The sequence below is a fragment of the Micromys minutus genome (genome assembly GCF_963924665.1).
Source record: "Micromys minutus genome assembly, chromosome: 2".
NCBI classification, from domain to species: domain Eukaryota; kingdom Metazoa; phylum Chordata; class Mammalia; order Rodentia; family Muridae; genus Micromys; species Micromys minutus.
The window spans coordinates 16951163-16966557 of NC_137971.1; the positions used below are offsets into that span (position 1 = coordinate 16951163).

General features: G+C 37.9%; 1 protein-coding gene across 2 annotated transcripts; it reads right to left on the bottom strand.

Annotated features, from left to right (window-relative positions):
• Positions 1-235: 235 nt before the first annotated feature.
• Positions 236-15304, bottom strand: CUTC (cutC copper transporter). Of its 2 annotated transcripts, none has more exons than XM_080911200.1 (9): positions 15151-15304; positions 12804-12875; positions 9917-9976; positions 8924-9133; positions 8225-8260; positions 5583-5686; positions 3968-3995; positions 1533-1638; positions 236-676 (listed from the first exon to the last, which is right to left on the bottom strand). In XM_080911200.1, exons 1-9 carry the CDS (start codon positions 15206-15208, stop codon positions 562-564), a joined length of 789 nt encoding a protein of 262 aa, XP_080767326.1. In that variant the 5' UTR covers positions 15209-15304; the 3' UTR covers positions 236-561. The 2 variants fall into 2 exon arrangements, with proteins under 2 accessions (XP_080767326.1, XP_080767325.1); XM_080911199.1 differs by having other exon boundaries at positions 239-676; positions 5583-5716.
• Positions 15305-15395: the final 91 nt, after the last annotated feature.

Below are 15395 nucleotides of genomic sequence, written 5' to 3' on the forward strand. Positions count from 1 at the left end.
TGCCTCAGCTTGGATGTCAGAATGTAAGAGAAAGAAAAATAGTCTAAGTTCAGGAATTTTATGCTATACCACTTTACTGTAACCTTTCATCCAGCCCACAGCAAATATCTAATGAGTACACGACAGAAAGAAAAACGGAAAGAAACAGAAAAGCAAAACAATCTTCTTTCATAAGTAAGCTGCTAACGATTAAGTGAAAACATGAGACTAAAACACAATAGAATGAGAATTTTTATTTTACAAACCAAAAAGGCACAAAAGTGACTCTAAATTGACCCTGAAGCAAACTGATTTCATACCTTGCAGCTGAACTCTGTCAGTTCATCAGTTAAGCCACTGAAAACCGACCAAGCCACTCTTCATGGAAGAAGCATGGACTAAATTTACCCATGATGACAGACAGCAATGATCACCAAAGAAAGTGATCTCATTGCTGTCCCAATGTCTTTTTCTTCTTAGAAACATCCATGGCCAAGTGGAAGGTTAGTGCTGTGTCACAGAGATTGTTGATCCAACTTGTACCTTCACACTGTGATACCCAAGTCTCTCAGACAAGTTTAACTAAACTAGGACATCTTTTGCAATAGCATTCAAAGTCCTGACTTTCGTCACATCTGTTACCTTTAGAGAATATTCTGAATGAGCAAGAGAAGCTCCCATTGCAACAGAGGAATTTCTGCAATAGGAATAACAAAGAAGGAATGGTTAGCCATATCAGTTGTTAAATACACTCTCCTACTGGTGCTTCGATTTGTAGATCAATTAATTCATGGCTCAGAATAAGGGGAGGTCAAGGATGCTGGACTACAATAGTCCACAATTTCCATTATTTAATCACTTGAAAAACTAGCAGCTAAATCTGCCAGGCAGGAGACTGGATTTTATAACTGAAAATGTACATACTAAGGGTCTTCCTTTTTTATCCTGCACCCCCTCAACTAGTAAATGAGATGATGATTCAAGTTGTAGGAATCCTTTATGATATTGAAAAAAAGCACACAGTAGATTAAAGTCCTTAATGACGATAAAATTTCAAAACAACTGCAAGTAGAGAGCAAAGGTAAAGGAAGACTATTTACAATAGGAGAGATAAAAATGGCATTGAGGCTGCCTTATATCAATGATTAACTTTATAAAAGGATAGCATACAGAATGCGTACATGGAAGCATCTGACTCACTTAGTACTTTACTGTTTAATTAATCTAATAAAGTTCAGCAATGCTTCAATTAGGAAATCATTCCCATTGAATTAACAGTCTCTCTCTCAACAGACTCACAGACTAGATAAAGCCTTAATAATGGTGAGGACTAGCAAGAGCAAGAAATGTTTACTTATATTCTAAAGTTACCACTTATTTCTGGCAGAACAACAATTACCTTAGGAATATTTTTCAACTGAAAAACAAATGATAATACTGACTAATCACAATTTTCCATTACTTAATAATGACATTAGCTAAGGTTTTCTTATTTAAGAAGGGAAAAATTAATTTCATCCTCTCCTGTATATCAATAAAGAATGTATTTATACCGAAACTTCATTCCTGAGTCTCTAGAAGATCGGGCAGAACAGTGGAATTCTGTAGCACAGGAACCCTCAAGGATCCTTTGCAGATTTTTATCTGTTATCCCACCTCCTGTTATAAAAAAAGTAATACATTAAATAAAATAGAATATCACATAAGATTTAAATATAGATAAATTCTTACTCTACCTAAAACTCTTCATTCTAATTTTGTTCACGGACTCAAGAATTAAGCTAAAATGGTATTAAAAAAACAAGATCTATCAATGGAAGTTTGAGTCTTTAACTTATAAAGAAAAAAAATGTCAAACCACAAAACAAAAATTGTTATTTTCATAGAAAATTACCAAACTGCTCTGAGGAGTTGTGGGAGCTACTTAAGATTTCACTCAACATTGGTAGTCACCAAGACTACTAAAGGTTTGCTTTCCTATTTATATAGTTCCTAATCAAGCTGGTCCTTGCTCATTGGTCAGTCATGTATGATGCTCTTCTAGCAGGAGTTCTTTATGTGGTCTTGAAAGAGTCTAACCACTGGAGGTGCACTTAGCTGCTATCTATTTTGTAGCTATTCAGAACATGCCCAGCAATGCATTACAAACCTATTTGTATTCTTTGCCTTACTGTACACAGACACAAACCTCAAACTCTGTGACAGATAAAAAACTGTGGGATGAAAGTGTGAAAAAAAATCATAGACATGATAAATAAAACAAAACAGAAACCAAGAACCAAGACAGTGATGAACAATCAGGAGAAAGAGGTGAATGCTTAGATAATTGTTAGTCTTTGCACATTGAACAGGATAGTATGATTCCAAGGATATTAGAATGATTTTGAGACCAAAAAAAAAAAAAAAAAAAAAAAAAGCGAGAGCCACCGTTCTGTAGCTTTAAAACAATATTGTAGAGAATGGCAAATTTTGTACATTTGACAAACCCACTGGTGAGTCTGTCATATAAATCCCGTGTCAATGTAGTTTGGTTAAAAATATTAATTAAAAACGTATACATGGGGAAAAAAGGAAAAAGAAAACAAGACCTATGCTCCAGACGCTGGAGAATGTTTAAGGATAGAGCTTACAGTGAAATCTCACTTATTCACAGATCTTTGTCACAATGCCATGCGTTACTATCTTTGGATTAAAAAACCTATCTGGACAAGGAAGAGCATCTGGCACTTCGCCACTGCTTTCCCCTCAACTTAAGCAAAATCAAACATATGGGAAGCTGAATATGGGCTTGAGGAAAAGGCTGCAAAAGCATCAGAAACTTAGGCTCAACAGAGAACCTATGATGATTTTGCTCTGGCTCGGGGTTGAAGAGCACACTGACTGTACTGGAAATGAATACGTAAACTCCTTACAGCTTGTTCATGCTAACATTAACTTTTGTTTCAGTTCACTGAAGAAACTCCTCTTCCTTTTCCAAACCACACAGCCAAATACTTTAAGATGACATTCATCTTGTTAATCCTTAATATATTTGTAACTGTTATAATCTTAACTGATACCAATAATTATAAATATGAAATATTCTGATATGGAAGATCTATTGAAAACATTTTAAGATGGTATTATACAGTTTGTATTTTAAGCTATGTTTTAAGAATACCTCTTCAGACTCATTAACTTGGCTTTTTGTGGTGGTTGTTGGTGGTGCTACAGTCAGCCATACTGCTGAGCCCTTAAGAAGTAGAATGAGCAAGTCAGGCAGGGTGGTGAAAGTCTCTAATCTCAGTACCTGAGGCTGGAGCATTTGACCAGCCTGGACTAAACAAGACCCTGTCTAAAATAAAAAAATAATAAAACAACACAACAGGAAAAAACATGGGTAGACAAGTCAGGTTTAGATTAGAGTTCTGGGCTTTCCTACTGATACTGTAAAACACTGTGAGTTTATGGAAATTATTTAAATCTACTGAGTCCGAACTGATTTTGGTGAAAATTCTTTGAGCTTTTTAAATATAGGCTTGTCATATATAGCCTTTTTATGTTGACCCATGTTCCTTCTACCCCTACTTTCTTTTGCACATATCATGAAGGTGGGTTTTGATATGTGATTTAGATCCTAGTGTGTTGGGACAAGGGCATGCATGACTGAGAGAACTCTCCATTTATTCATGCTGCGAACACTTGGCTGGATCACAGGACAGCAGCACTCAACTTGCTTTGCGTCACCGAGATAAACATCCAAATTCATATTCTACACAGTGAGAAAGCAAATATGAAGAAATTCCTCATTCGCTCCTCTTTGAGCCAACCTCTGTCAGAACATTCTTATAAATCACAGCAAAGACCTCATTGTCAAACTTTAAAATCAACCTGTGTATTTTAATATCTAAGTGCCATGTTCTAACATCTTCTGCTTTGGTTTTTTGACTCATTTACTCTTCCAAATTTTTATTTCAGTGTTATATGAAAAAAACAGAGAGATAAATACCTGGCATTACCACAATCCTGCCTTTTGCCTGAAAAGGAGGGGGAAAAGTAAATTTCAGTATCTTTCTCTTAACTGGATTAATAAATATACTAAAAATTTTAAGTTACTGCTAATGTTTAACTATTTAATAGCTCTTCTCTGTCTCTCTTTCTTCATGTTTCTCTCTCTCAAGAAAGGGTACTGAGCAAAAAAGATGTTCAGTATCATAACTTTTTCCTAGAAAGACTTTTATTGTATTTCTTTAAAAATATATAATGTTAGCCAGGCAGAGGTGGCTGACACCTTTAATCCCAGCACTTGGGAAGCAGAGGCAGACAGATCTCTGTGAGTTCAAGGCCAGCATTGTCTACAGAGTGAGTTCCAGGACAGCCAGGGCTACATAGGGAAACCCTGTCTTGCAAAACCAAAACAAAACAAAAAAGTAGTGTTATAAACTCAAAGAATAGCTGGGAAAATATACTTTATAATCACACCACCTTAAGAAAAATCGTATTAAAAAAGTCACAGAGATTTTGAATTTGTAGTATGTAGTAAGGTGAAAACAGTTGTATCTAAGTAAGATTTTAGCAGAAAAGACAATATAACATAATTGTATATTTATAATTAATGGGGGAAGTGGGAAAGTGGGAATTCACTAAGTCATGCCTCACTAACTAAATACCAACAAAGCCATAAATTCATTAATGTAGACTAGAAAAATCTAATTTCTGATAATTTTGGAAGATAGGGACAAATTATAAAGTTATCATATTGCCTATCATAAATAATCTATTTATCGTTCTAGAAAATAGTTGCCCTTCTCAATGTAAGCCCCTAATTCTAAGTATCTCTTTCGGTTACATTTCTTTGTTAACACACACACACAGGAATATTCAGAGTCATATATGTGTTCTTCTGTTGGTTTTTATATACCTCAGGAACTAAACATAAGAGAGAAGAGAAAAAAATCTATTTCTTTGCCATGGCGAACAAGAGTCAAGTTCTTATTGAATGGAACTTAGATATAAAGGAAGACACATAAATACAAACATATAAGTATATATTTGCTGTTAAATCTGATAATCTGAGTTTAATTCCTAAACCTACATGGTGAACAGAGAAACGATTCCTGTAAATTGTCCTCTGTCCTCCACGCACATGCTATGGCAACCACATATGCATGCACACACAGAAACAATGTAAAAGATCATTTTAAAAAAACCATCTGCTTTACAAATCTAGTTCACTGGGAGAATCAGGAGAAAACATTACCTTCTATATCGACAGGTGAGAAAAATGTGAAAGAACATAAGCTTTAGGATGTATGTTCAGATGACAACTGTAAGTTTTACAAGGGTCCCCTGCATATACACAGGCTAACAGTAACCAGATGTGCTGCAAAACTGTAAGACAAGACTAATGACAGAAAAGGTAAGATGTGCTGTCTACAACTGGATCTCAAGTGCCTTGGCTATTTAAAACACCCATGCAATAAATAAATAAAAATGATATATTATTGGCTTTGCTTTCCTTCCACAAGCATAGTCAGTAATATTCATTTTTATAAACTAGCTAAATGGTAGAATGTCTAGTGTAACCACAGCCATCTTAAGAAGTAAAGGAAAAGAGGTTGTACCTGGTCTATGAGCTGCTTTATTAGAGGCAGTCCTTCCAGTGCTGAACTATCACATCCACTGGTCAGAACACGATCAAATCCTAAGGTTATGAGGGTCTCCAGAGCTGCCATTGGGTCATGAACCATATCAAAGGCTAAAATAAGTATAACTGATTTGAATTTTCAACAGAAATATCCTCTAATTCAACAGTTTCCAAAATGTAGCATATATATGTTTACATATAAAAACACTTTTATAATACATATTACAATAATGGTATGCTAGATTTATACTGGCTTACAACAGACAATTATGAACTATTCATAATTTTGTAAGTCGGGCTGACATTTAAAATTAGTCAGGGAAAAGCACTTAGACCACAGAAACCAGAAAAAGCTACAAATAAGTGTCTTTCTTTTCTTTTTGAGACAGGGGCTCATCATGTAGCTATGTAGAACAGGCTATCCTCAAACTCAGAGATTCGTCTGCCTCCACCTAATTTAGGGTTCCAGGACTAAGGATGTGTGTCACCATGCCTGCTTTAAGAGCTTTTTGGGTTGTTTATTTATTCCTAAGGGTTCTTATTTTCTAAGAGTCAGAGTTGGCCAGTAGAGAAGTCTACACACGGCTGGTAGTATGCATGGTGTTTGATCAGCAAATATTTCAATAAGTGTATTTACTTAGATGCAGATAAGTGACAGGTTTTAAATTGTCAGTAACCAATGTTTCTCTTTGAAACAAACTTACTTAAAATTTATTTTAAGGAATTATTAATTTATACAGGTAGCATTTAGACATGGTAGGCAAATGGTGACATCTGGATAAGTACTCTAAGGCTTCTGACAAACTACACTGCATAAAATGAGACATTACACTCACCTTTCTTAGGAGAAACCTGGCCTCACATCCAATAAATTACATTTACCGAGTAAGAATTTGTACTAAATCATTTCTCTGATATACTCAAGACCCATAGTGTAAGGCTGGTTGTTTCCAACAGACTACACGAGGTCTCAATTGCACTCCACTACCACACTTCCCCTCTCAAGTCAGGCATGGAGGCACAAGCTTGTGGAGAGGGTGAGGAGGGATGAAAGGAGAGATGAAAGGAAGTAAGCAGAGGGAGAGGGATAGGACTTCTCTCTTCAGAACACTGAGAAAGTGGCCTAGCTTAAGGGAAAAAAACACTGCTGCTTTGGAGCCCAGCACTATCACATACTACGAGAGTTCTCATTTGTGGTGAAGAGGTACTTTTGAGTCCTTTGGGAAAGACTCCCTTTCTCCCCGCCCCCTTTATTGCACAAGGGCAGCTAATGTTCAGAGTTTTCTCTGGTTTGGTGCCATCACTTCTCAACATGGCTACACTGCCTTATTAACACAGGATGAAAAGGTGAACTTCAGACAAACTACACTGCAGAAAGTGAACTTACACTCACCCACTAATATTTCTACACATTGTAAAAATATTGTTAGACTTACTGAAGAGAAAGAATAAGTTTGAAGCCCCCTTTAGTTTAAAATTTAAAAAATACACTCCATGTGACTAGTTTATTTCTTTAAACTATTGATCATGAAGTGAAAGATGGCTCAGCAGTTAAGGGTACAGGCTGCTGTTTCAGAGGTCCAGAGTTCAATTCCCAGCAATCACACGGTGCCTCATGACCATCTGCAATGGGATCTGATGCCTTTTTCTGGTGTGCAGATGCACATGCAGACAGAGCACTCATATACATAAATATATAAATATTAAAAACTATTAAGTATAACAAAATTTAAACTTTTTTTCAGATAATAGTCTGAAATTAAAAATAATTTTCATTGTTGAAAATATTTTTTTGTGCCTGGCCTCAAGATGTTAACAACCTAAAGTCGTTTAGTTATTGCCATTTTACAAGAAACATTGCTAGAACCAAATCAAAACAATAGTTTCTGGTAGTGTCATGTATTTCAAAGGGTAACAAATACTTTATCTTAATGTCTATAAATAGAGACAGATGTTGATAATTCACTCTAAGCCTATTTAAAAGAAAAAAAATGAACACTTTCTCAAGTATATCAACGTTTTGACTAAAGATTTCTTTTCATGTGCAATGGTAAAGCCTTCTAAACACAAGTGACACTTGTCCCTCCATTTTGCCAAGGCATAGTAGGAGTAAGCCAAGGTATATAGAACTACAGCCATTAGCATCTGTCCCTTCACAACATGTCTGATATTTGTTTTCATATCTACTTGTTCTCCCCACAAAAAGTCTCTATTTGATAAAGATGAGCTCACTGCAAACTCTAAGAGTAGTTATATCTGGCATAAGCCAGGTGGTACATTTCATTAAGTGGCCATGGAGATTTATTCCATTTAGGGCAGTATAGGGTCTAAGGCAATCTAATAAAAACATGAATCTCAGGATTTGTTAGACACATGCACTTACAGGCCATGTTTACTTTCTTCTCAAATACATGCTCCCACTGCCGTGTAATGACATTTCATAATGGAGCTTACAAGTTTCCTAGACACTACACACCATCTCTAAATCTATAACTTTTCTCCCCAAGAAAGATACTAACTAGACTCACTGAAACATTATAGAAGTGTTCATTAGAAAGGTTGTACCATCTGGTAAAATTTGACACCATTTAACAAACATATAAAACAGAAATGACTCACCTCTGTGGAAAGTGACTGGCAGGGGGCGGCAAAGAGCTAAAAGAGAAAGTCATCCAACAACGTGAAGAGGTTGATTACTAAATGCAGAATTCTCCTTTTTGACTAAAACTTCTATACTGTCTTCTGCTAAGATAGTGAACTAAAACAATAACAAAATGGCAGCTGTGGCAGTCTTATAAACTCAAAAGTCCTATCTTTCCACCAAGCCCTGACTTTTATCTAAAATATCTACACCTTAGGGGCATCAAACACAAATTACATGAACCGTAATGACAAGGTTACATCTAATTACTTAATACTCTGAGGCTCTTCAAGAAAAACTATGGCCTCATAATGTAGGTAGTTTACATGTGTCCTACCCACCACCTTCTCCCTTTACCACTAACTACAATAACTTCTCAAGCTTTGGTGCATTGGTTAATGTAATCAATGTAAGTTTCTCTTAAACTCTGTATGTAAGAGTGATATCTGATCTACAGCACAAAGGAATGTTGAGATGGCTTTGTCATATGTACACTCTACCAGAAAAACACCTAAACAACTTCTTTTAAATTAGGTTAGTTTAAGTGTCTGAAGGTATGACTGAAAAATCAATTTTGGGATTTTTTTTCTCTATCAGGAGTGAACATGCATGCTTGTGTGTGTGTGTGTGTGTGTGTGTGTGTGTGTGTGTTTTACACTTCATATATAAAGTCTTACCTGCAAGAGACATACATAGTTCTTTGTCAATGTGTCCATCTTCAGTCAATGCCCCAAATACCAAACCATCAGCACCATAAAGTTTAGCAAGACGAATGTCAGCCTTCATCACCTCAACTTCACGATCTGAATATAAAAAATCACCTCCACGAGGTCGAATCATCACAAAAACTGGAATCTGAACACTCTGTTTTACTACTTGAAGAACACCTTTAGGAATAGAAGGAGACTAAAGTTCAACTATGAGATAACAAGTCTGGAGAAGTTGTTAGAATATTATTGGTCATATATAGTTATTCTTAGGTATTTTTCCAAAGGAAAAGAGTTGACAGAAACTGGAGAATGGTGATGTAAAGTGGAGGCGGCCTGTGGGGAAAGGAGGAAAGTGAGTGCATGTATAAAGAATGGATGAGGCCCTGAGCTGTATCAGACCTGAGTGAGTATTTACAAATGATAGCCAGTGTGTGCAAACTAGCAACTGCAGCTTCCTCCTCCCAGACGAATGAGTCCTCATCCCGAGACTAGCTAACTCCTCTACCTGTGCTCTACAATAAACACGCTGAGGTGCCAGGCTGTTGCACAGTTGGGAGCTCTCCCTCAGAGTAAGTGTAACCCATCCCATCCCAGCCTCTCTGTAGGTTTCCAGGACCAAGCAACGTAAGATGCAGTGCAAGCCAATGAGAGAAAAAGTGTTTATGGTAGCAGGTAAATAACAGGAAAGCCAATGGCTAAGAACAAGTAAGAAAGACTGAAGATACTGCTCCTTAAAAAGTACTTGTCATTTGATACAAACAAACTATTTACCTTTTAATTTTTTGATGTTTGAGGAAAAAATGTTTGATTAAAACTTTTGATGATGTTATTTACAACCCCAAGCATTTCTAATTGGTACCATACTCATCATATACTTAGCACAACATTAAATAATCAGTCGTCCCAAGATCTCTATGAGAAATTTGGTGAAAAAAAAAAAGAAAAAAAAAAGATACTTACCCATGCTGGGTGTGGTTCCTCCCTCCAGTAAACCAGAACACAATTCAATCCGACCAGCACCTGTGATAAACACAAGTTTTTTAACAATCTGACAAAACAGGCTGTTTATCTAAATATGAGAAGAGCCTGCGAACTTAACTAAAGAAATCAAAGAAAAATACTTCAAATCTCAAATGTACTCTACAACCCTCTTTGTGGTACTGACAGTCAAATTAAGAGTTAATTCATGTTAAGCCAGTTCTCTTAAAATCTGTATTAGAGTTGCTGTGCACAGGCAATAAAGGCAGTATTAACAGGTAACAGTAGAATGCTAGTGTTCAGCCAGTGAGAAAGTAACATCAACTGTTCACAACATTCCTCATTACTCGGAGTTTTAAAAAGCAAAACAGTTACTTTGGAGTAGGTACCAAGGTAATTCTGAGATGAAGGGAATGTTGATACAGAAAGAACTATCAGACTACTGGGGTAGTGTTAAAGGGTCTCAGCAACAAGGCAAAGATGGGACATTTTAAGCATCAATAAACAAAATAACTCTGATAGATTAAAATACCTATGTCTAATCTGGTTTTATAATGGTGTACTGGCAGATTTTGTGTCAACTTGACACAAGCTGGAGTTATCACAGAGAAAGGAGCCTCAGCTGAGGAAATGCCTCCATGAGATCCAGCTGTAAGGCATTTTCTCAACTAGTGATCAAGGGGGGAGGGCCCAGCCCATTGTGGGTGGTGCCATTCCTGGGCTGGTAGACCTGGGTTCTGTAAGAAAGCAAACTGAGCAAGCCAGTAACATCCCTCCATGGCCTCTGCATCAGCTTCTGCCTCCTGACCTGCTTGAGTTCCAGTCCTGACTTCCTTTGGTGATGAACATCGATACGTAAGTATAAGCTGAATAAACCCTTTCCTCTTCAACTTGCTTCTTGGTCATGATGTTTGTGCAGGAATAGAAACCCTAACTAAGACAAATGGTGAGACAAAACTCATTGGAGGATAGCAAACAGATGTGTTATTTTGAAAATCAGTTTACAGCAAAACTGAAAACATGTAAATAATTATGCTTTACCATAAAAAAATCAGCTGACCCATGATATAGTCAAAAGAAGATTGACTGCCAGTTAAAAACTCCAGGTAAAGATTGTGATGATTACTTTTCATTGCCTATTTGACTAGATTAGGAATCACCTAGGAGACACATCGCTGAGTGCATCTTTGAGGGAGTTTCCAGAAGTTTCACTGAGGAGGAAAGATCCACATTATATGTGGGTAGTACTATTTCATGGGCTGGAGTTCCAAACCAAAAACAGAAAAGGAAAGGAAAGGAAAGAGGAAGTCACCTGAGCACCAGCATCCACTTGTCTGCTTCCTGACTGTAGACACAATGTAATCAGCTGACTCAAGCTCTGCTGCCAGGCCTTCAGTGCATCGCTTCAAACTATGAGTCAAATTAAACTCTTCTTTTTTATGTTTGTCTGGCAAATAGTCACAGCAACAAAAAAAGCCACTAATAGAAAACTGAATGATGAACAGCTGGGATGGTAGGATTTCTACTGCTGTGATGAAGCAGTCAGGGAAAACAAAATGTTTAAGTCCATCACTAAGAGAAGCCAGGGCAGGAACTAGAGAAGTCATGGAGGACTAATGTTTACTGGCTTGATGAGCCTGTTTTCTTATAACACCCAGAACCATCAGCCCAGGGGTGGTACCTCCCAGTGAGCTGGACTCTCTTATATTGATCATCAATCAAGAAAATGCACAACAGGCTTGCCCATAGGTCAATCTGCTGGGGATATTTTATTCTGAGGTTCCTTCTTCCCAAATGATCCACCTAGCCAGCACATGGGGGTTCATATGTTATAACTAATTCAGTTATGTTTAAGAATGATCCTTAATTAAAATAAAATGTTGGGGATGCACCTTAGTAGAATGCTTGCCCCACATGCACAGGATCCTGGGTTTTACCCTAGTACTAACAAAATTAAGTAAAAATTATTTTTCTGATCTTGAGATAGAAATGTTTATGCTTCTTACAAAAACAAACTCAGAATGCAAAACAACATCAATGGTAAAAAGATAGCAAGTCTAAAACCACTGTTAATTTTCATTCTTATTCAAGGTTAGGGATTGAATGTAGGTCACCGAACATGCTACAAGTGCTTTACCACTGAGCTACATGCCCAGACCCCTAAAAATATCTTTAAACTCTTTCTTTTAAAAGATCTATTATATATGAGAACAGTGTTGTTGTCTTCAGACACACCAGAAGAGGGCATCAGATCCCGTTACAGATGGTTGTGAGCCACCATGTGGTTTCTGAGATTTGAACTCAGGATCTCTGGAAGAGCAGTCAAATGCCCTTAACTACCGAGCCATCTCTCTAGCTCCCCTTTAAACTCTTTCAAAATTTTAAACTTGTAAAGTTCACTAAAATAATCATGTTAATGAGCAAACAGGATTATAGGCACTTGACTTGAAATGTGACCTGCTTGGGGAAAGAGATTAGACAGTTATTTTCCAATCAATTTTTGGTTTTGCTCTACTTTCTGAAGCAAGGTCTCTCTACGTAGCTCAAGTTGGCCTCAAACTTTCAACCGTCTTGCCTCCAGCTCCGTCATGCTGGGACCGTAAGCACATGCCACCAGACCAAACTTTTCAGTAGGTTTTCTACTTAGTTGTTTCTAAAATGACTGTTACTATGTAAAAGATGACAAGGCGTTTTTTTTTTTTTTTTTTTTTTAAGAACCTCAATAGCTCAAATGGACTCCATGGTGACCCTTCTGCCGTAGCCTCCCACATGACCAGCGTGGCAAGGGCTTTTGAGGTCAGTTCATAGTATTCATTTTCAGACTCTAAAAAAGGCTGCCAGCCACCATGCCTTGTCTAGTTTCCCTTACCTCCTCTTTCTGCATTCACAGCGGACTCCACCGAATCTACACACACTTCCATAACAAATCCATTTCCTGCTCCTAAAATGTATGAACAGAAATTCTTGAAGAAACTAGCAATCCACACAAATCTTCCATAATTCATAATTTTGCTGCCCGAATTCACATGTGCAATAGAAGAATAGAAAGATGCACTAAGGTCCATCCATGTGGTAAAATATCATTCATTAAAACCAGCATCTCTAGACTTTGAAACAGATATACAGACAGACACACACACACACACAAAAAAAAAAAAAAAAAAACTGAAACCATCTTTAGTACAGAGTTCATGTGAAACTAATCTTCCTAGCACACAGACCTCATCACTGTGTCCTAGTTCAGACTCTCAGAATATTTCTCAATGCTAGCAGTTATGAGAAATACATATTTAAAAACAAGAACTGGATTTCAAATCCTGGTCAATCCCTAGACAAGTTACTTAAGTTTTCTACACAACAAAAGTTAGGTTTCAATTCCTGCCCTCAGGGTAATGAACAATGAGATAACTTTCATCAAGAGCATCATACTCACTAAGCATTCAAAAACATTATTATTATTAAGCTACATGATTTCCTCTTTATGACTCATTTTCTTCACTCTCCATCTTTGTCAATGATTATACTATCTCAATTGACAAAAATCCTTCTAGTTTCATCTTCAAATGCTAAACATTTCCAAGGATCATGGCAAGTCACATTTCCATGTTTTTCCTTTCTCCCAAAGTAGAAAAATTTATCTACTTCTTTTGAACTCCAATGGCTTGAGTTGTTTGTTTCTCACTAAAACCCTAGTTTCACCTCTTTATTTATGAGATAAATATCTGGTCGTCATGGTTGACATGAAGTTCCTTAATAAGGTCATTATAAGAATTCTTTATATCCACCTCTGAGACAGCAGAGGACCACCACGCTAATAAGTCAGTCAAATATACAGTATAACCTGAACTACAAATTCATATGTTAATACTAAAAAGTGTGGCGTTAGCAGCTTTGGGTTTTTCCTGCAAGTTAAAATGTATAACTCGTTTTTAATTAGCAGTTTTAAATGTGGGAGCCTAGAAAATGGCTCAGTGGGTAAAGCTATTTACTGTGCAACTTTTGACAATCTGAGCTCATCCCCTGAATGTATTTAAAGTTGGAAGGAGAGAACTAATTCCACAAAGTTGTCCTCTGACAACACACTCACTGTGGCACATATATTAACCCTCACACAATGATGGCCAATACAACTTTAAAGTATTTAATTCATACCTCATGTACTGATCTAAGAACAGTCACCACAGTCTAATAATGGCTACTACTGGGTGGTGAATTTGGAATTATTTTTACTTTTCTATATTGCTTGACTTTTTCTACCTGATATTGCTTTTATGATGAGTGATTACTTGGAGAAACAAACAAAAATCTGTTACCTCCTAATATACCATTGTAATCATTTAATCGTTAACTCATTTAATAAAAGACTACTGGTCCACTAACTCCACAAATCTGGTATCAGTCCCATCATTGGGGCTGAGGATGCTGAAGGATCATCGTTATCAGTAGCTTCACACTAGAGTATGGGAATGTCTCCAAATGGCTGCAACGGGAGCCTGGACAAAAAGTCTTTCTGGTAAGGATCAAAAGAAGACATTTGAAGCAGTAGTGCTCAAAGTAAGATACTCCAGATGGCTTTGGGAACTTCGAGTCTGTGTCTGCATTTGCCTTTTCTCTCGTAGCCTCTTGGGAGTGGACTATAGCTTCAGGACACTATTAAACATGCAGATGTAGGTATGAGAATCCAACTACCTTCCATTAAGCGAGATATTAAAGAGATTTGCAATTACAGAGCATTGCCACTTTCGCTGATTTGTTTAGGGCTATTTATCCTTCATAAAAGTTATTTGTGTTGACATTTAATAGGCATATTATGGTTATTTTCTAATTTATCCGTCAACACTTGTTTTAGGAAGACAAGTCCTGGTTTGGAGAACCAAGAGTTCATCGAAGAAGGAAGAGAGCTGTCGAATTTCTGTCTGCCATGGACAACTCTCTCAGAAAGCAACCAGTCATCGGTAACCCAATGGTTTGGAAACGGATCCCACTCGCCACCTTGCGGTCGCAGCTGTAGGTGGTGGCGCTGTCACCACAGAGACAGGGAGGCAGGTGGGTATGGTGCCCTCTTGTGGCCCAAGGGGCTGCGGGACGCTGAGGGAATGCGTGATTGCCCGGGACCCCGAAGCACTGTGGAAGCTCGACCGCCGGAAAGCCTGACAGGCCGGGACCCACCCCGGGGTCCACCGGCCGACCACCCCCTGCCCCGCCACCTTCCGCACCCGCATTCCCCGACGTTATCCACGCCTGCTTCCGCTCGCTAGAGGCCCCTTTCTTCATGCTTCCCGCGTTCGGCCCTCGCTCGCCTTTCGGTTTCCACGGAGTTCCCGCGGCTGCGCGAGCGACCGGAGGAGGCGCGTCCCCACCTGAGCCCGGCAGCTCCCGCGGAGTCATATGCGCAAGCGCAGTGGGCGGCTCCACGCGAGGGGGCGCTCGCGCTGCCTGACCCGGAAGTGTTTGTTCCTTT